We start from the raw sequence: 17,870 nt of genomic DNA, 5'->3' as shown, positions 1-17,870 counted from the left end.
CCTGCCTGCTCTAAAGTCGATGCCACTTTTGTTGTTACCCTTCCTGGATGTGTCATGAATCTTTGAAAAGGTGTCAGACAGACAAAAATGTAACTTTCAGAATTAGATTTTTAACTCTTGAGTTTATTTTCCGGCTTCAGGCTCTTTTTGTTGTTATTGTAACTTGACCTCTTGCTCAATACCCACCAGTTTTGCCCTGTGGAGAACTTAGTATAAAATAAAGCTCCAGGATGCCTGGCTGAAGGAATCTGTACAGAGTCACTTTGCTAAAAATACAGTTTGTCTTTCCACTCCAAGTGGTGAAAGTGATTTAGATATTGTTTAAGCTAAATATTTGAATATTTTTTCTGAATTTTTTTGCTTTCAGGAACAGACTTAAATGAAAATTAAAAAAAAGAAACCAAAGAAAAAAAAATCAAAAAAGAAACCAAAACAAGAAAGCCCTACCCTCTCAGAAAATTAACTTCTCATTGTAGCAGGCTGTTATGTCTTGTAAAAGTAACTGGTTTTATAAATCTGAAAGAAGCACTAGTCTAATGAAAAATAATAAAATAATGGCATTCAAAACATGATAGCCAGTGAAGTCCTGGCAGGGGATTTACATAGTTTTTCATAGACATTTGTAGCACTAACTAAATTGGATGTATTACTTAGTGAACAGTATACCAAAGGGAGCTGTGCATTCTTACTGCCAAAATGAACTCTAATGTGAAATACATCTTGGGCTGTGGTAATGGGAAACTTCACAGATTTCTTGCTCATCTCTGTGGAACCCTAACACTTACTGTATGTTTTCTTGGTTTGCAGGTGGAATGGATACAACAGCAGGTGGTTAAAAGAAGGATAAAGAGGGGCTATAAACCTGGTGGTACCCAATCCACATATTTCAATGATCCCAAGTGGCCAAGCATGTGGTACATGGTGAGTACATTGGCTCTGGTTCATGCTAGAGTTTAGTTTTCTGCTGTGATATTTTGTAAAGGGCAGAATAATATGTTCAGAAAAAGCGATTTCTGTTTTTTTCTAAGGTAATTAGTGAAGGTCTGTAAACTCCTTAGAAGTATTATAAAGAATCCCCAATGGGCCCTGCAATAGGAAACATTTATTAAGGCATTCATTTATGAATGCTTCCTATTGCGTGGAAGTCTTGGGAATTACTTATTAGAGGATAAACATTCAGCAATGAGAAGAAGAGGAACAATCTGTGAGAGCAGTGAAAGCATTTTTTAATATGCTTAATTCACTGTCTCCAGCATCAATGTGATATAAATATCTTGTGTCCTGAAACAGAACACAGCCATGAACACTGACCGATCAGCGTTATAACACTCTTTTTAAAATGAACAGTTTTTTGACATAAATTAATTGTTTGTCCTGTTTCCTGTCTGACATGAGTGGCATGTTTTCTGAGCAGCATTTTTGTTTGTTTGTTTGTTTTTCTTTTCCCTGATAGTCACAGTTAAAGCCTGGAGTGAAACTTCTGTATTCCTGGTATTTTTAAAAATGTCCTTATTTTGCCTAGGAAGGTCAACTGAAAACTTGTATTTAGTAGGCAGTTGACTCCAGCTGACACTCCATTTTGGCTGATAAAAGACTTACTCTCTTTCTCTGCTGTCCTGTTGATGTAGTTCTAAATCCTTACATATTGTTTTTTTCACTACATCAATTACGTTAGTGAAAGCAAGACACTCAGAAGGTTTTATGACTTGATGGATTGAATTGCTTCAGATAGGAAGGAGAATATGCCTTTCTGGTGACAATATGCAAGATAATTTTCCTGTAAGTAGATACTATGTTTCAGGTATTTTGTTACTGTCAAAGCAGTAATTCAGTATTTGAGGTGAATGAACAAGATTATCCTAAGAGAATATTAAAAATATGTTTTTTATTTCATTCTAGCTTGTAATTCATTGTTGCATACTTTGAGAAACAAAAATTTAATAGGTAATTTGTAACTAACAGCGAACAGTTGCTGTTAATAAATTCAGGCAGAAGTTCTTCTCTTTAGGTATGTATCATATGAGCATGTCATCCATCATAAAGTCCAGTAGCCTTGCTATTCAGTTTCCTGGATAAGAGGTTAAGTAATAACTTAATTTCCAAAATTCCTCTTATTTTTTATGAAAGAACAGTATTACTAAGTCTTCTGATGAAAAAGTTTTTCTGTATTACTTTTTCTGAGCTGTTAGAGATCTACACCTTGAAGGAAGTAGCTCTCCATGTACAGCAGAAGTCTTTTATTTATGTTTTATTGCAGCACTGGGTTGATGTAGCTAAGGGGTTTTTTAGCAGTTTATTGTCGACCTCAAAAACAGTTTTTACCCAAAACATAGTTCTTCTCAGTTGTTTATGATAGCTGCATTATTTTGGGTGATGGGATCATGGCAGATCTTTTTCCTAGTGTATTGAAATATCTATATTTGTATGTCTCCTCTAACATATATATTTATTCTCTCTGTCTATCCTAATAGTATGTGCGTAAGGTGAAAGACAAAAAGGCAGTAGTTCGTGACATTGTGTCCTGTCCATTCTCATTTTTTTAAAATCTTATTTCAGCATTTTAATTGAAACTGGAAAATAAGTGATTTACTGTTGGGAAGTTTGCTGTTCTTGCTACAAACTTTGAGCTCTGTTCAAGACTAAAATGAGAGGCCAAATTTCAAGGGAATAACAGTAGTCAAGGAAAAGCTCACTATATATGGTATAAGGCAGTTTGTGCTCCTACATTTATATACAAGGCTTTTAGTGCCACCGTGGCATTTTGGTGGAACTAGATTTGGTGGAACTACATTAGTGGGGCGCTTTTTAACTGACAGCAGATGCTTACAGCAGTTGCCTCTAACTTTGTTTGTGAAGGTAGTCTCATTTATAAATCCATTGTGTTTCCTAGCCACATGACTTCATAGCTGCCTGCACTTGCCAGTCTAATACAGAAAGAAGGCACTTCAGGGCAGCAAGCAGACTTCACTATTTGTCTTGTACAACTTTTGAAATATTGTCATTGCTATACCTGCAGATTAAAATCCTCACTTGCAGACCCTCTGAGAAGGGTTCCTGACTGATTGCATTTACCTCCACTGAAGAAGTCCGTGTATTCGCAGTATCTTTAGTGCTAGTGGTTTGATGACATTTTGTTGGGAGTGATCAGTAAAGTATTAGTCAGTGCACTATTACAATAGAGAGAATAGCTCTATTACAATAGAGAGAATAGCTATATGAATGGGTTGACTTCAGGACTAACTTAAACAGATATCCTCATAGAAACATAGAATCACCAAGTTGGAAAAGACTTCTTGGATCATCGAGTCCAACCAATCCTATCAACCACTAAACCATGTACCTGAGCACCACATGTACCCATCTTTTACATACCTCCAAGGATGGTGAGTCAACCACCTCCCTGGGCAGCCTGTGCCAGTGCCCGATGACCCTTTATGTGAAAAAGTTTTTTCTGATATCCAGTCTGAACCACCCCTGGGGCAGCTTGAGACCGTTCCCCCTTGTCCTGTCCCCTGTCACTTGGGAGAAGAGGCCAGCTCTCTCCTCTCTACAACCTCCTTTCAGGTAGTTGTAGAGAGCAATAAGGTCTCCCCTCAGCCTCTTCTTCTCAAGGCTACGTGTATGTGTATGTATATGACTGTATTTGTGATTGTAACCATAGCTACTTTTGCAATTTTTAATTACCTTTTTTAAATTGGAGAGGAAAGAGGATTTCGAGGTTGGTTGATGGTTTCAGTCATTGCTATGTCAGAAGGATTTTTTTCCGGTTGCTGGCTGCAAATGTGTTATTGAGAAAGTAGTGAAGTATTATCATGTATAGGTTGGTGTTTTGATTAATAAGTAACTTTGTTGTGGGTTAAGACTGATACCTTTGGCCATTGAACTGGCATAATCTCTAACAGGGCTGTAAATTTAGTTCACATTTGTTGACGCAAGCCCTTTTATTCGAAGACTTTGTCAAACAACTTTGTCATTGATATTTTTCATCCCCTAACTCTTTCTTCATAAGTGTCACCCCTTGTAATTTTAATTTTCTAAGCTAGAAATAATACATTTTTGTTTGTGTGATATCCATGGCAAGGAGTTACGAGGAGGATCCAGGCCTTCTTTCTCTTTTGGGCCATTACAAAGTCTAAAAATGTCTCTCAAGAACTATTCTATTAATAAATTGAAAAGTCTTTTTAATGCTTCTATTTTTCTCTGTTCCTAGAAAGAGCAGAGAGGTTAGGAATATAGTTATTTGCCACCTTATGGTTCTGTGGAAGCCAAAGCACACAGAGCTTCTGGAGCCACTCATCACATGAACAAGTGTACTTGTACTTTTCATTATCAGGGGATTATCTATTGAGATATTGCGGTTTCTTATGCTTTCTAATAACAAGGAAAAGGTGATTTTCTTCTGGCTTCCCTCCTTCAAAGCAAGGAAAGTTGGATAAAAAGCAATTACTATATCATGACCTCTGTATCCTGAGGCACCTGTCCGTAAGAGTAAAATGGAATATTTTTATAGATCAAGTAACACATGAAACATCATCTTTTCAACCATAGAATTTGGTTCAGCTTGCTCAGAATGAACTGATATCAAAGAAATAAAATCAAAGGGAAAGTAGGTCCCTAGTTAACATCCCTTTCCAAATTTTGAGTTAGGAGAAACCTAAGTCCCATATGCCATCCCCGGAGCTCACCTATCTTTGTATTGTCATGTTATGTCTAGTATATTTCTTCTCTGTCGTTGTTGACAGAATAGCCTGTTTGTCAATAACTGGGTGAACTCCACACAATCAGTTGCATAAGTGAAAGAGGTCAAAGTCATCCCTGAAGCCCTATTGCTATCTGAAACTGTTATACTTAACTTGTAATAACAACAAACAGTGTCTTTTGGAATGACTAAGGGGACTTTGTGCCTAACGAATTTCACTGTACCTGCTAGCTGGTTTAATGAGTTTCCTCATCTCGCCTACATGGAAAAGTGCTCATAAAAACTAGAGAAGGTAAATATAAAAATAAATAAATAAAAAACATACGCAAAGATGTGGTTAATAAGACTAACTTTGACTTTAATAGTCTTCAGTCACAAGACTTTACTTGCTGACTATTTCTTTTTGCTCCCCACTTCACAAGAGCTTCATAGTGGTCAGCTGAAACTGGAATCATACAGGCGTACAAGCACAGCTTTGTGCAGCTGTTATCTAGCTCTGCTGTGATGCTGGGCTCCACTGCATATATTTTCTTTTTTAAATACAATGTAACTGCAAGAAATTAATTTAACTTATCTATTTTTAAAAACTATTGTTAGACTACACAGATGCTGAGTATGTCTTTGCAGCCAGTTCAGACAGGCCCAGGTCTTTCAACACTGATCAAGGATAATCCTCTCCAGTACTGTTATCATTAGTTCTATTGTTACTAATAATTGCTAGTGCTGACAGGATTCTCTAGTTTGGAGAAGTTTCCACTTCCGACCAGGTTCTCCCCACTCTTCAAACCCTAGTTACTGCAAGGCAGAAATTGAACATACAATAAGATATTTATGTGGAACTGAGAATTTGCTGGAGGAGAACATGACTTTTTGAGATGTGAGGCTGGAGGGAGAGGCACTGTTCTTCTAAAGCATGTAAGAATAAATGTCGTAGTTAAAGTGTATAAGCCAAGTGTTTTCTTGTCACTGTATGCCACTTCATCAAAGAAAGAGGAAACGTGTAACAGAGGTTACTCCTTATAGCTGTAGAAGGCATGGCATTGTCAGAGAGAAATGGCAAAGCTAGATCTTCCGTCACAGTAAATCATGGGGTTGAGATGGTATTCTTCTGAGAAACTACAGCATAAAATAACTGAGCTACCCACAAAAATAATGTAACTTTAAGAACAGTGTTAGAGAGGAAGCTAGCCAGTGTCTCTAAAATATATAATTGAGGTCATATTGAAATTTTTTACAGCAGTAAGACTTGACTAAGAAGGTAGGGAAGTAGCTGACAATATCATTAAAGTTGTAAAGCACAGCAAGAAATGGCACATAAGAGCTTGCCCGACAGCTTCACAGACAGAAAATGAGCAAAACGGTCACATTCATAAGCTGCTTGGAATTGAGAAAGAAAGACACCGTCTATTACATATCTAAACCAAAGAAATCATTACCTTTTCATTGTCTTTGCTAAGCACATCCCACATCAGCAAGAAGTATAATTCAATGCCTCACGAAAGTAAAACTTGCATTTTGCTTTACGTGTATCCCAGGTCCACAGGAGTGTCAGCTCACTTTTTGTCTTAAATCATTTTAAGGCCTATTTTTGTTGTTGATCTCTGCAAAAGAAGTATTTCTTCTTTTGAAAATTCATTTTCCTTTTCAGAACCTCTTTCCTTTTCTCAACTTTTGTTATTTTCTCTTCACATTTATTCATCATTATTCTTTCTTTCTAGGCATAACCGTACTTTGGGAAAGTAGGTGGAAGACAAAATACGTTTGTAGGAGCACTAAAAGCAGATGATTTCACAGGCTTCTGTTTGGAACACATAAGAAGGGCTTCTGTAAAGCTGTATCGTACCTCTGCATAGTCTGCTAGTTTTCTCTGATAGGTAGCAATATAATGGTAAGGGACCACAAGACACTGTAATTTACATAGTCTTTTTAAAAATAAGAAATATATGTTAGCTAAACATAATGTACTACAGTTGCAGAAAAAGTCAAATTTTCTTATGAAATGTCTGGAAGGAAACTCTAGTAGAAATGTTTAAACCCAAGAAGAGCTACAAAGTCTGACTGTGCTGTTTCTCCAGCAGTCAATGTTATAACATATCTCTGTGGACTTTTGGAATAACATTCCTTTTTTCCAGACTGGACTGAAAAGACAAGGAGATGCCACAAATGCAAAATGTTTTAGGGAAGTCGAGGTAGAAGAGGATTAAAGGAATACCAGCCGGGGACAATAAAACTGGGTGGCTGAGCCACAGTGGAAAATAACGTTTACAAATCACTTAGTGACTAACAGTTGGTGAATTACTTGGATGAGACAGGTATGTAGTATTGTCACACAATTACAGATGGAGTGTGATGTTGCTGAGATTTGTAGAAAGCTGTTGAAGGTAAAACACTTGCTGAGAAGCTTAAATCATGAGCCAATATTTATCAGTCACCGTTTTGTATTTACAACATAAGATTTCTGGTATAGACAGATGAAATACGACTTATACTGCAATTGAGAGCAGTCTAGGCAGACTGATGAGGTATGAATTAGTTGCATTTATGGCTGGCTGCATTGAGCTTTGCTGCTGAAACCGACACCCCGAAAAGTCACTTAGTTTTCACTTTCAGTGAAGACTGTAAAGTCAACATTACTTTGAGCTTTGGCAACGGGTCTTGTGAACCCAGCTTATTTTGTTTCTTCAGAAAACTCCAGTATGCTAGATGGTACATGGTACTCTCCAGTTACATTTGTGAGCTCCCAGGTGAGCTATACCAATATTCACAGGGAGGGACAGACACTCCTGCTCCGACATAGCAGGGTTTACTCTGAATGGCAGCCAGAGTGGGCTGATAAGCCTTTATCAGCAGTGACTAATGTGGGACTCCTAAGGTCTTGTAGCCTTGAAATAAGTTGGAGGCAAAGAGTTAAGTGAGGCAAATTGCCTCCCTTCTACTGTTGCTGAGATATATATGGGGAGTTGGCTTATCTTGTGCCTCTCTTCCAACACTGAGTGTGAGTAGCAGAGCAAAATGATTTTATGTCTCTGGTTGGAGCCCTTAATAAGGTCACCTAAGGCAAGTGGGACTGTAGAAGGAGACAGTGGGGACAGAGGAAGGCATGACAGGCTTCTGATGGGCTGGGCTGGAGAGAAGCAAAGGGAGGAGGAAAGGATCCAAGTGCAAGCCCAGGTACAGGAGAGTCAGAACACAGGACAAAATTTCATCTGCCACATGCTAACACCACAGCAAGTGAGTATGTGTCACCCTCCTTTATGACTTCCTAAGGATTTTTTTCCAACCTACCTATATTAGGCATTGGCTGCTAAGGAAAAACCTCACTTTCTTTTTATTGCCCTTCCAAGAATTGTTCCCTCTCTCTTTCTGCCTCTGCAGTGGAAGCCAATTCATTGTTCTTTCTGAGATGGCATGGCAGACTTAAAAGTGTTTTGTGTATTTTGTAACTTGGTTTTGTTCTTGCATGCACTTTTTGTATTTATGGTTTTTATTACATGAGAGCATCATGCTTTCGGTGTGTTAGAAAGTTAAGAAGATGATCTATGACAACTTTAGTGGAAATTCTGCTAGAAAAAATCAAACTGTCTGTCAAAACATTACTTTGCAAATCTGTATGTGGAAACACGCCTCTTGTTCTCTGTTAACAAGGTAGAACTAGTAAGATAAGGTCAGGTTGTACACAATTTGACCAACATTAATTTCCTGTTGAAAGATAACAGCATACATTAGTTAATCAAAACCCTGTAGAAGTGGTTTTACCTTTGTCTACTGAAAAGAGATTGTTAGTGTAACTAGTTTAGCAAGATTAGCAAATAGTTTAAAGACAGAATGACCAGATAGGCTACTTGATCTGTTCGTCTGGGACATTCAGTTCTGACTTCCAGATAAGCAGCCCTGGAAGCACCCAGGAAACATAAAATGGAAGTCAGCACTATTAAGGGATTGTGCCAGCATTTTCACTGAACCAAAAAACCAACAATACTGAAATAGTTTCCGTACTTGCTTTGAGAGAGATTTTCCTGAGTTTCAAAGATTTTGTGATAAATCATACAGCAATAGCACACATTCCTCTGCCTATTTACTACAGTGATTTTATCTTGACAGGGAGTATATCCACTTTTATTTTATCTTTCAAGAATTTATTCAGAATGGATTATTTTTCTGGGCAACAACTGAGTCACATTGAGGCACAGCAGGTACTTTTCTATATAGTGTTGTTTGTGAAATATCATTTATGGATAACATTGTGTTTTCCTCAACTTCCTTTTTCTGACTAGTGTCCGCAATTAGTAAGGAAAGGATAGTCACAAAAAAATCTGCTGCATTTCTAGTAAGTTTTAATAAATATCTGCCTTTAGTTTTAGTTCAAAGTAAACAGCTACCAAGAAATTATATGGAATAAAAACGGATAGAAAATTGCTAAAATTTGCAGCGGTAAAGTGTGCTGTACTAGGGCACAATTTGGTTTATAATCTCGCTTCAGTAGGGAAAATATTCATATATATACAGAGGTACTTACTTACCTAGAAGTACACTTCTTCTGTTTTCAAAGGAGAAGGAATTTGCCCATCATTACTTTCTAAGAGCAGTTTTCCAAGAACAGCTGGTTAGCTAGCTACCTATCTTTTATTCTTTAAAAAATAAAAAGTAATTTCATATAGCAAAACAATTTATTTTTTTTCTGCAACAGCATACGTTATTCATGTTACTGAAAAAAGGAAGGCAATTTAATTAATTAATTTTAAAAAACGCTGTGGTGTTTCAAACAATCAGTTTATGTATATTTTTTTTGCTATTGTTTACCTACTAAAATTGCAGATACTTCAGGAAAGGGATTACTAAATATTATACCTACATGACTAATATTTCATAGGTTTTTTTTCACCAAAAGAACACTCTCTATAAACGTCAGACATCCTAAAATGACCAAAAGTGCACAATATAGAAGAACTTATTCTGAAGTTTGCCCATCTTGTGGTCTGATTGCTAAAGAATGAACTGATATGACATGTTTGGTTTGCTTTCATCAGAAGCAAACTCATAACCTATGAGACTTATATAAATCTGACACAAACAGTAGCCATATTACTTCCCAGTCAGGGAGCAAAAGTTAGTGTTGTGCCTTTATAAGTCAATTTCTTAACCATTCTGTACAGAGGAATGCCTGATCTATATAGAGTCCTTTGTAAGGGAGAAATTGGAGAACCAGTTTTTAGGCCTAGGATATTAGGTCTTGTCAGTCTTTAAATATTGTTATCCCCTTCTTTACTGAAGATAGATGCCACATGACACAGGATACCAGGTTAATGTGGACATCAAAACTCGAGCTTTCTTGGTTCTTGCATCCATGCTATAACACATCTTTTAGTATATCACATGAGCAAACACTGTCACTAAAATTACAATTATGCAGAGAACTTTAGTTCTCACTTAGCCTTTTTTACCCTTAATTCTCACTCCTTTTTCAGTCATATTTAAACAACAATAAAAAAGTCCATAAAACAACAGCAATAACAACAACAAAACAGAAGAAGCAAAGAAAGTGGCAATGGAGACTTCTATAAAGTATGCTCTGCAAACCTTCATTAGATGCAGGCCAACCTTAGTGTTGCTTGTGGCTGCTTTTAATGTCATAAAGTCTGGCATGAGATTTTTTAGCCAAACAAGAACCAGATAGCAGAGGAGACTGAAAGTGCAGCTAACTCTGTCAGTGCCATTTTGGAGAGAAATCCAGCAAATGTTTGTACATAAGCATGACTTTTAAATACAGTGTTGATGAAAGTTAACTGAAATAAATTAAGTAATTGTTTTGAACTCAGTCATTAAATAAAGGAGATCCTGCCAGCACAACACCCCAAGTCTCCTCAAATAGAGGGAGTTTTTTTTGGAAAATATGTGATTTTTAAGGTGTGGAGCAGTATAGGCAACATCTATGCTTGCTCTTTTGTTTTGCTGTGGTGGTTATAAATTCTGCAAAAACTTAAACACGGGCTCTTTCAAAATAAATTAGTATGCTCATTTGGAGCAAACAGCAGAAATGCATGGTGGTCAGCAGGAAGGTGTGTGCGGGAGGGAAGAACCTCAGACAGCCCCAACAGATGAAAGATCTTTTACAGTATTGATACCATTTTTGTTTTACTTTTTTTATTGCAGTGGAGTCCACTAATCCATGCGTAGCATAGCATTTAAGCATATAATTGCCCTGTCTTTGTCTATTTTTATGTCAATTACTAACAGAACAAAGCAAGGTATTTTCAATTTTGGAAACATTTCACAACTCTATTAACCCAAGTAGTATAAGCACAGAAGCCTAAGAAGAGGCAGATATAACTATACATGAGAGACTGAATATTAAGCATACAGCAAGATTTTCCTTTTCCGTGTCTTTCAGATAAAAGTTTTTATTAATAAACAGTGAACTGCTGTTTGGGAGATAGTGTTTTGGTTTTTATGAATATCAGCTCCTAGTTGTAAGATTACATTTGGGAGCCAGAAGACCCATTTAGGAGAAAATAAGGACAAGTTAAGCAAAGAAAATAGATTTCTGAATATAAAAAGAAGTTAAATAACTTCTCCTTTGTTCAACTTCCATGTACTGTTCCACAACCAGATTTAGTGTTGAACCAGCACAAGTCTTTTTTCCTTGTAAGTCCTGTGATCTGGCTGCAAGTAGGCTATTGAGGAAAGTTTGCTAAGTGTAAGCTTTCAGATACAGTTTGAATGGACTTTATATGATCCCAGCTGATGAAACACTGAAATCCATATATCCTTGATTAACTAAGTCCCCATCCACATGAATTGAAACACAGATAGAGAAATTAATACAGCTTATTTAGAATGTATTACAGCCTTTAAATTTTGATAAGGAGTCAATCTGCTTACAGAAAACATGATTCTGGAAAAATTCTGTGAATTCTTGTAGCCTACTGAATTTGAATCTCATTTCTTCCTCAGAACCCTTGTCTGATGATGAAGTTTCCCAAGACACCAAAGATGAGCTTTACGCTCTGTGTGTCACATCCTGTGCCTTATAGTATCTTTGCCCCCAGCTTTTCAATCTTGTCCCAATCCCTTGCATCATCTCTTACAACTACCTGAACAGCAGAGACAAAAAACAAATAAAGGAGGAGGAAGCAGAAATAAGTTTTCTGACAACACCGAGAAGTCAGATAGGTTCAGCTTTCTTGAGGATCTTGACACTCAATGATGTCTGCTCTCTTACTTTTGATTTCATTATTAGGTGTATTTGCAACCCTTATACGCTTTTCCTTTTTGAAACATTGTCTCCTGCAGTTTTGATCCCACTCCAGATTGTTGATGAACTACTACATTAGAGGATAGAAGCATTGTGAAAATAAAATCATTCTTCTTTTTTATGTCTGTCCCTTGAAAATGTTTGCCCAAAGACACTGTTATGACCTTGATCCACTTTTGCTTAACAAGGAGGTTGTGTGATACTGACCAGTGAGATAGAAAAAATCTGAAAAGTTCCTGTGTTTTAAGCCCACTCACATCAGGCATGCACTCTGCTTTAGCTATATCTGGCGGCTGCTGCTCCTTCTCCAGTATTCAGAATCTTCAAGGACTGACCACACTGTGTGAAGCAGCTTTGATCTTGTTTTGGACTTGAAACATGCTGATAGCCTAAGACCATGTTATACATTGTGTAAACTATTATCACTGAAACATCCTGAGGACTATTCACTTGATATTTTTAGTGAATGAATCTGCAAGGGCCCCAAAAACACTTTGTAAGCTTGGTTTGCTACTTTGTCAAGCCCAAGAAAAAGTCTTAGACTATCTTAACATTTTAAAGACTCACATGCGAGATTTATCCCCCAATCTAATAGAAAATAAGCCTAAGCCTGACCCATTCATATCTTTTTGGTGCTTAACTGTAGAATGCACGTGTGTGTGTGACTGAATGAAACAGAAGTTAGGACCAATGTTGCCACCAGACAGACACTAGGCAGCAGAGATCTCCTGCTGCAGTTATGTTGTATAGTGAAGGAAAGGAATAACTTGTATATGTGTTTAGATAAAAAAAAATTTCGAAGTCATCACCAGTTTTCTTCTGGGCAGTTGTTAATAGAGATGTTACTGGGAAATAGTTTCAAATAGGAAACTTTGCTAAGATATGCAATGACAACATTGAGCAGGTTTCCCACATTTCTCCTTTCTGTAGCATCCCTGTGATTGTAGTCACGCTGCATCAAGTTGTTCATTTGATTCATGTGTTGGTTTTGGGAGAGAGTCAAAGAGAAAAATACAGAGCGATCAAATAAAACATTGATTGTTAATTGAAAATTTCTCACCTAGATTCTTGTTTTGCCCTTTGTATCTATATTAAATCCTGGTATCCATAAGTGGAAGGATGACAGGGTAACTGAGAGAAAATAGTTGAATGTAGTTAAAACAAAAAAGCTCCTTTGGCTGTTCATAAGAAGGAAAAAGTAATCTTTAATACTAAACTGGCTACTTGCATTGGTGCTGTCAATGAGATACTGTGCAACAAAGTACACAAACACATGAAAAGGTCTCATGCACCTCACTGGAATTAAGTACCTGAGTGCTTTGCAGATGAAGGATAGATTTAAGCAGATTCCTAAATATAAGCGTGTACTTAAAAAAATTGTTGATTTATTTCAGTGTCCCACCCAGTAACATTAATTGGCTGCTAACTGGCCAAACTCTGTGTTTAAATAAGCCTGTTATTGCATTGTGATTACCCTTAAGTTGGTTTTGTGGACTGTTTTATGTCAAGTCCTAGATCTATATGGACATTGACTGTCGTGTCTGTAACAGGACTCTGAAACCGATCTTCAGTTGAAAGAATACAAAAGCCTGATTGATTTTTTTACAGTGCCAAGGTTATAAAAACAAGACCAACTTTCTTCTTGCTTTTATAAATCTTTTTTCCTTGAAAGGTCTTTATTTTTCATACAAATAACAGGGCAACCACATGTACTCATAGTTTCCTGTTTTAAAAAGATCCATACCTGTGCACATAGATGCTAATCAATCAAAACACCTAGATTTTGCTGCAGAAATAATAATTAAAAAGTTTTAGAAAAATTTTTGTCACTTGGTCCTAAGTATGAAGGTCAAAGGAAAAAAACTCAAAACATCACCTCATTTGGATTTTTTGTGTCAATCCCCTGTTGACATTGTTGGCCTGCATATTTAATTGAGTTATTTTAATAGTAGTTACTGGTTTTATGCATATTTAGAATGGAGTCGTTCAGATACACTTTTATTTAGAGCAATAACTAACTGCAGACACCAAAACTCCCTCTCTGAGTGTTTGAAGACAGTTAAGTAGCAGAAAGAAGTTTATTTCTCCCAGGTCATACTTGTGACTGAGGTTTGTTTGGAGTTCCAGACACAGAGCTGCTTTGGTCTCCAGAAGCCAGCATCAGGATATAAACTCTTCTGGTTGATTCATGTCAGAGATAGCAGAGAATAGTACAATCATTTCATTTGACCAACAAGCAGTATACCTGATAATCTGCAATCATAAGCCTAGAATTTCTATCTAAGCTGCAGTAGGTTTTCAGTAAGACTTATATGTATTAGGTAAAAGATTGCATTTGTGAAAGAGTCACATTTATAAGAATGTTGTCTTAATGATTAACTATTAAAAATCTTATACCTTTTAGTTGGGTGTTAATCTTGTTCTCTACCTACCTTATTAGGCCACTCTCTACTAGATTAAAGAAACGTTCCCCTTTCAGAAATCTAATCTGTATCGATTTACTTGCATGCTGCAATCTAGTCATGTCTTCAACCTCTCTTAGGTGAAATAGATTTTTTTAAGCTTGCTAAGATTCTCTGTAAATTGTGTTTCCAGCACTTGGTTCAAAGAACAAGCAGCAAGGACTCGTTCATTTTCCAAGAGCATCCTTTTCAAAATACAAGTACTAGGCACACGCACATATCGTTCCATGAATAGTATCATTGCTGTCATAAAAAAAAAAGGGTGTCTAAACCCACTTTTCTTGCTATCCTGCTGCTTGACTATCAAAGAATAATACACAACTTCATAAGGCATTTTCTTGAAGTTATAGGTGACTGTCTACCTTACATCTTAAATCCTTTTCACCATTAACGTGTTTCTGGACACTTTCTCTCATTTTATGTCTTGCACTCTTAGTCCTATATGCATCATTTTATATATGATTTTATATAAAATTATACTGAAAATGCACGACTTGAATAGGTTCACCTTCATAAGTGATAACTCTGTTGCCATCATTGCTTCCCACTCCACTAATTTCTGTGTCATCAGTTTTGAAAGTGTGCTAAAGGGGAATGTATTTTCAACTTTCCTGAATGATGAGGAAACACTGTAGCATCTGAGACTCAATAATTGCACATTCTTGGTAAGGTTTCCTAAAAAAAATATAACTATATCTGTTAAGCCATCATGATGGCTTCAAAGTACAAACTAACATGTCGAATCATCTGCTAACTTCCTTATGAGTAGCTATGTTATTAAGCCCTTTATAGATTCATACTATGTCTTTAATGGTTCCAAAGATCTCAGTACAGTTTTAAGTTAATAAAAATGTTTTTTTTTAACTGCCTCATGCACTTCCATGGTAGAATGTAACAGCTGAAAAAAAGAATTAGTTTGCTGAAGATGCAATTCCTTGAGAATTCCCTCTTTTACTTTTTAGACCCCTTTTTTAGCTTTGCCATGTATTTTTGGCATATATTCCTGCTAAAATAGTATTTTCAATTAAGAAGCAGTAGGAGGAACAAAATGCACAAGGAAAAGAAAATCCATTTACACTGAGATTTGAAAATTGAGAAAGCTGAGCATCAGAAGGCCAACTGAAAGGAATCACAGAAGAGATAGAAACAGTAGGAACGACAAGGTAGAATGCAGATTGCAGAGAAGAGGAGCCACAAAGAGTGCTCTGTAGCTGTAGTACAAGAAAATGGTGAACACAGAGGAATTGTCAACAGTCTTAAAATTAAGAACTCTTACCTTTAGTTTATTTTTGTTTGTGTATTATTTTCCCTTCTGACCATTCTCTCTGATCATAGTTTTCTTTAGTATTTTCTTTGAGTATCTCATCTGCTGATTTCCTGGGTTTTTAAGATGCCTACAGATGCTAAGACGGCTACCATTAACAGGTATCATTTCAAAGCTGAAACTTTGCTACATAAAGACTCTATATAAGCCTGACAGTCATGAGTGTGATTTTCCTCCTAATCCTGATTAGACAAGTAACATTTTCAAGTCTTTGATGTGCATAAAAGGTGCTTATACTGAGGTTGTATATTCTGTCTGTCTAGTCATTCCTCTAGTTATCAGTTAAAGTAATATTCTCAGATCTGTTCCCTGTGTTCAGTTACTTTATTTGCATTTGGGGAAGTTCATTCATAGTACTGCTGCAGTCAACACAATCAGTGTGTCTTTAGTGATAAAGTCAGAGTTTTAGTTTAGCAGCAGCCCTCCAAGTCCCTTAAGGTCCTGTAATTAGAAAGGTCCATAGGCATTGGTCTGTGTCCAGTTCTCCACAAAAACAATGTTTGCAAATATATTTGACTTCTCCGGAACCTTTCTGCCACACCTGTATTTTCAGAGGCAGCTTGAATCCTTATACTCTGCTGACTCTTAGTAATTTTCACAACATTTTTACATTTGTTGCCTATTGCACAGTCTTTCATGCACAGGTGTGTCATATTTCTCTGGACTAACCTTCTTCAGCATTGCAGAAGTAGAAAATTTAATCAGTTTGATCAAATTCCCTGAGACAGAAACAAGACTAACTCTGTGGTACGTTTTTGCGTTATGCAAATATTTTGTTTTGTTCTTGAATTGCTTTTCCTTTTCTTCCCAGGCCTCCCTAGATTTCTCTGGGCTAGTTCTCTTATTTCTGCCAGATGATCTCATCTGCAAAATATAACTAGCCACTCCCTCTAGTGGTTTGGCCTTATCTTCCCAGGTTTCTCATCTAATACATTGTGAGCCTTGCATTCGTCAACCATAGCGCGTTCTAATGGTGAAAAGCCCATTGGTGCCTAGGGCACTTACTTCCCTATAGGCAAACTAAAATAGCAGCCATTCATCTTAGTCTGATCCTGTACTGTTAATGAATTTTCACAGCATGCATTCAGTGTTAGATTAAACATTTCTGTAAGGCTGTTAAGGAGGCTATGGAGTGATTTTTATCCTTGTATCTCAAGAGAATAGTTTCATGAGCTTATAGTTTGTCCTTTGGCAAGTTATAATCTCCTCTGACATACCAAACAAGCAAATAATGGGACCAAGGGTACAGTATCCTGATGGCTTTTTATGGTTCTTAAGGAAAAGGCTTCTAGGTATCAAGTAGCATAGAAATTTATTGCTGTATTAAAAGCATTGTGAAACAGTTCCAGCCTCCGGAGTTCCATGTGCCTACAACAAAAAAGAGAAAAACTCCTTCATTACTAATAATTGAATATGGATCTGTCACCATATTCTGACCTACGAGTGCGCTGCTTCTCTCAACCTTTTTTTTCCACCGAGGAAGAGTAGGGACATGTATATTTTCCTTCAGTTTCCTGAACATGTCCTGTTGTCTCATATCCCTCCCTCTCATTGTCCCACTCTCCCTCCTTCTGCCCCAGGATATCCCACGATTAACAACAGATGTCACCAGGCTATTGCCTCATGTATTAGAGGGACCTGACCACAACATAAAATAGAGAAAAAAGGACTGCAGTAGTAGTGCAATAGTCCTTAAAAATTGGGTATGAGCATTCAGAGCCAACATCTCTTCATCTGTTTCTTCATGAGTCTTCTCATTCCTACAGCTCATAACATTCTTAGAAAAACAAGTTTTGTGGTCCATCCTAAATCAGGTCCCTCATTGCCCCTGCCCCTAGCATGACCATAACAGCATATCCTTCTGAAACATCACATTTCTTGCTTTCCTGTGAAAAGAAAGAGAGGGGAAGGGGATGGAAGTGGATTTGTTTAAGACCTGGTCTCCTCCCACTATCATCAGTCTCTGGGAAGGTCAATGATTAATTGAAGCCATCTGCTCCATGTGGTTAGTTCAATTCTGTCACATATGTTCACACAAAGTCTAAATAAAACCACTTTGCTCTCCCATGCTTCTTAACAAATAGAGATAGAAGTAATGGTCTTTGGTTTGAAAACAGCCTAAAAATTAAATTA

General features: G+C 36.9%; 1 protein-coding gene across 2 annotated transcripts in view; it reads left to right on the top strand.

The window, feature by feature from the left end:
* Positions 1–17,870, top strand: part of PCSK5 (proprotein convertase subtilisin/kexin type 5) — a 249,086-nt gene that overhangs the window by 44,718 nt on the left and 186,498 nt on the right. For both annotated transcript variants that reach the window (XM_054054114.1, XM_054054115.1), the window contains exon 3: positions 808–921. In XM_054054114.1, coding sequence (XP_053910089.1) covers positions 808–921 — 114 coding nt within the window. The remainder of the gene's footprint in view (positions 1–807; positions 922–17,870) is intronic.

Source organism: Cuculus canorus, chromosome Z (genome assembly GCF_017976375.1).
Source record: "Cuculus canorus isolate bCucCan1 chromosome Z, bCucCan1.pri, whole genome shotgun sequence".
In the NCBI taxonomy this organism is placed as follows: domain Eukaryota; kingdom Metazoa; phylum Chordata; class Aves; order Cuculiformes; family Cuculidae; genus Cuculus; species Cuculus canorus.
This window is presented reverse-complemented; position numbering and strand designations above follow the sequence as displayed.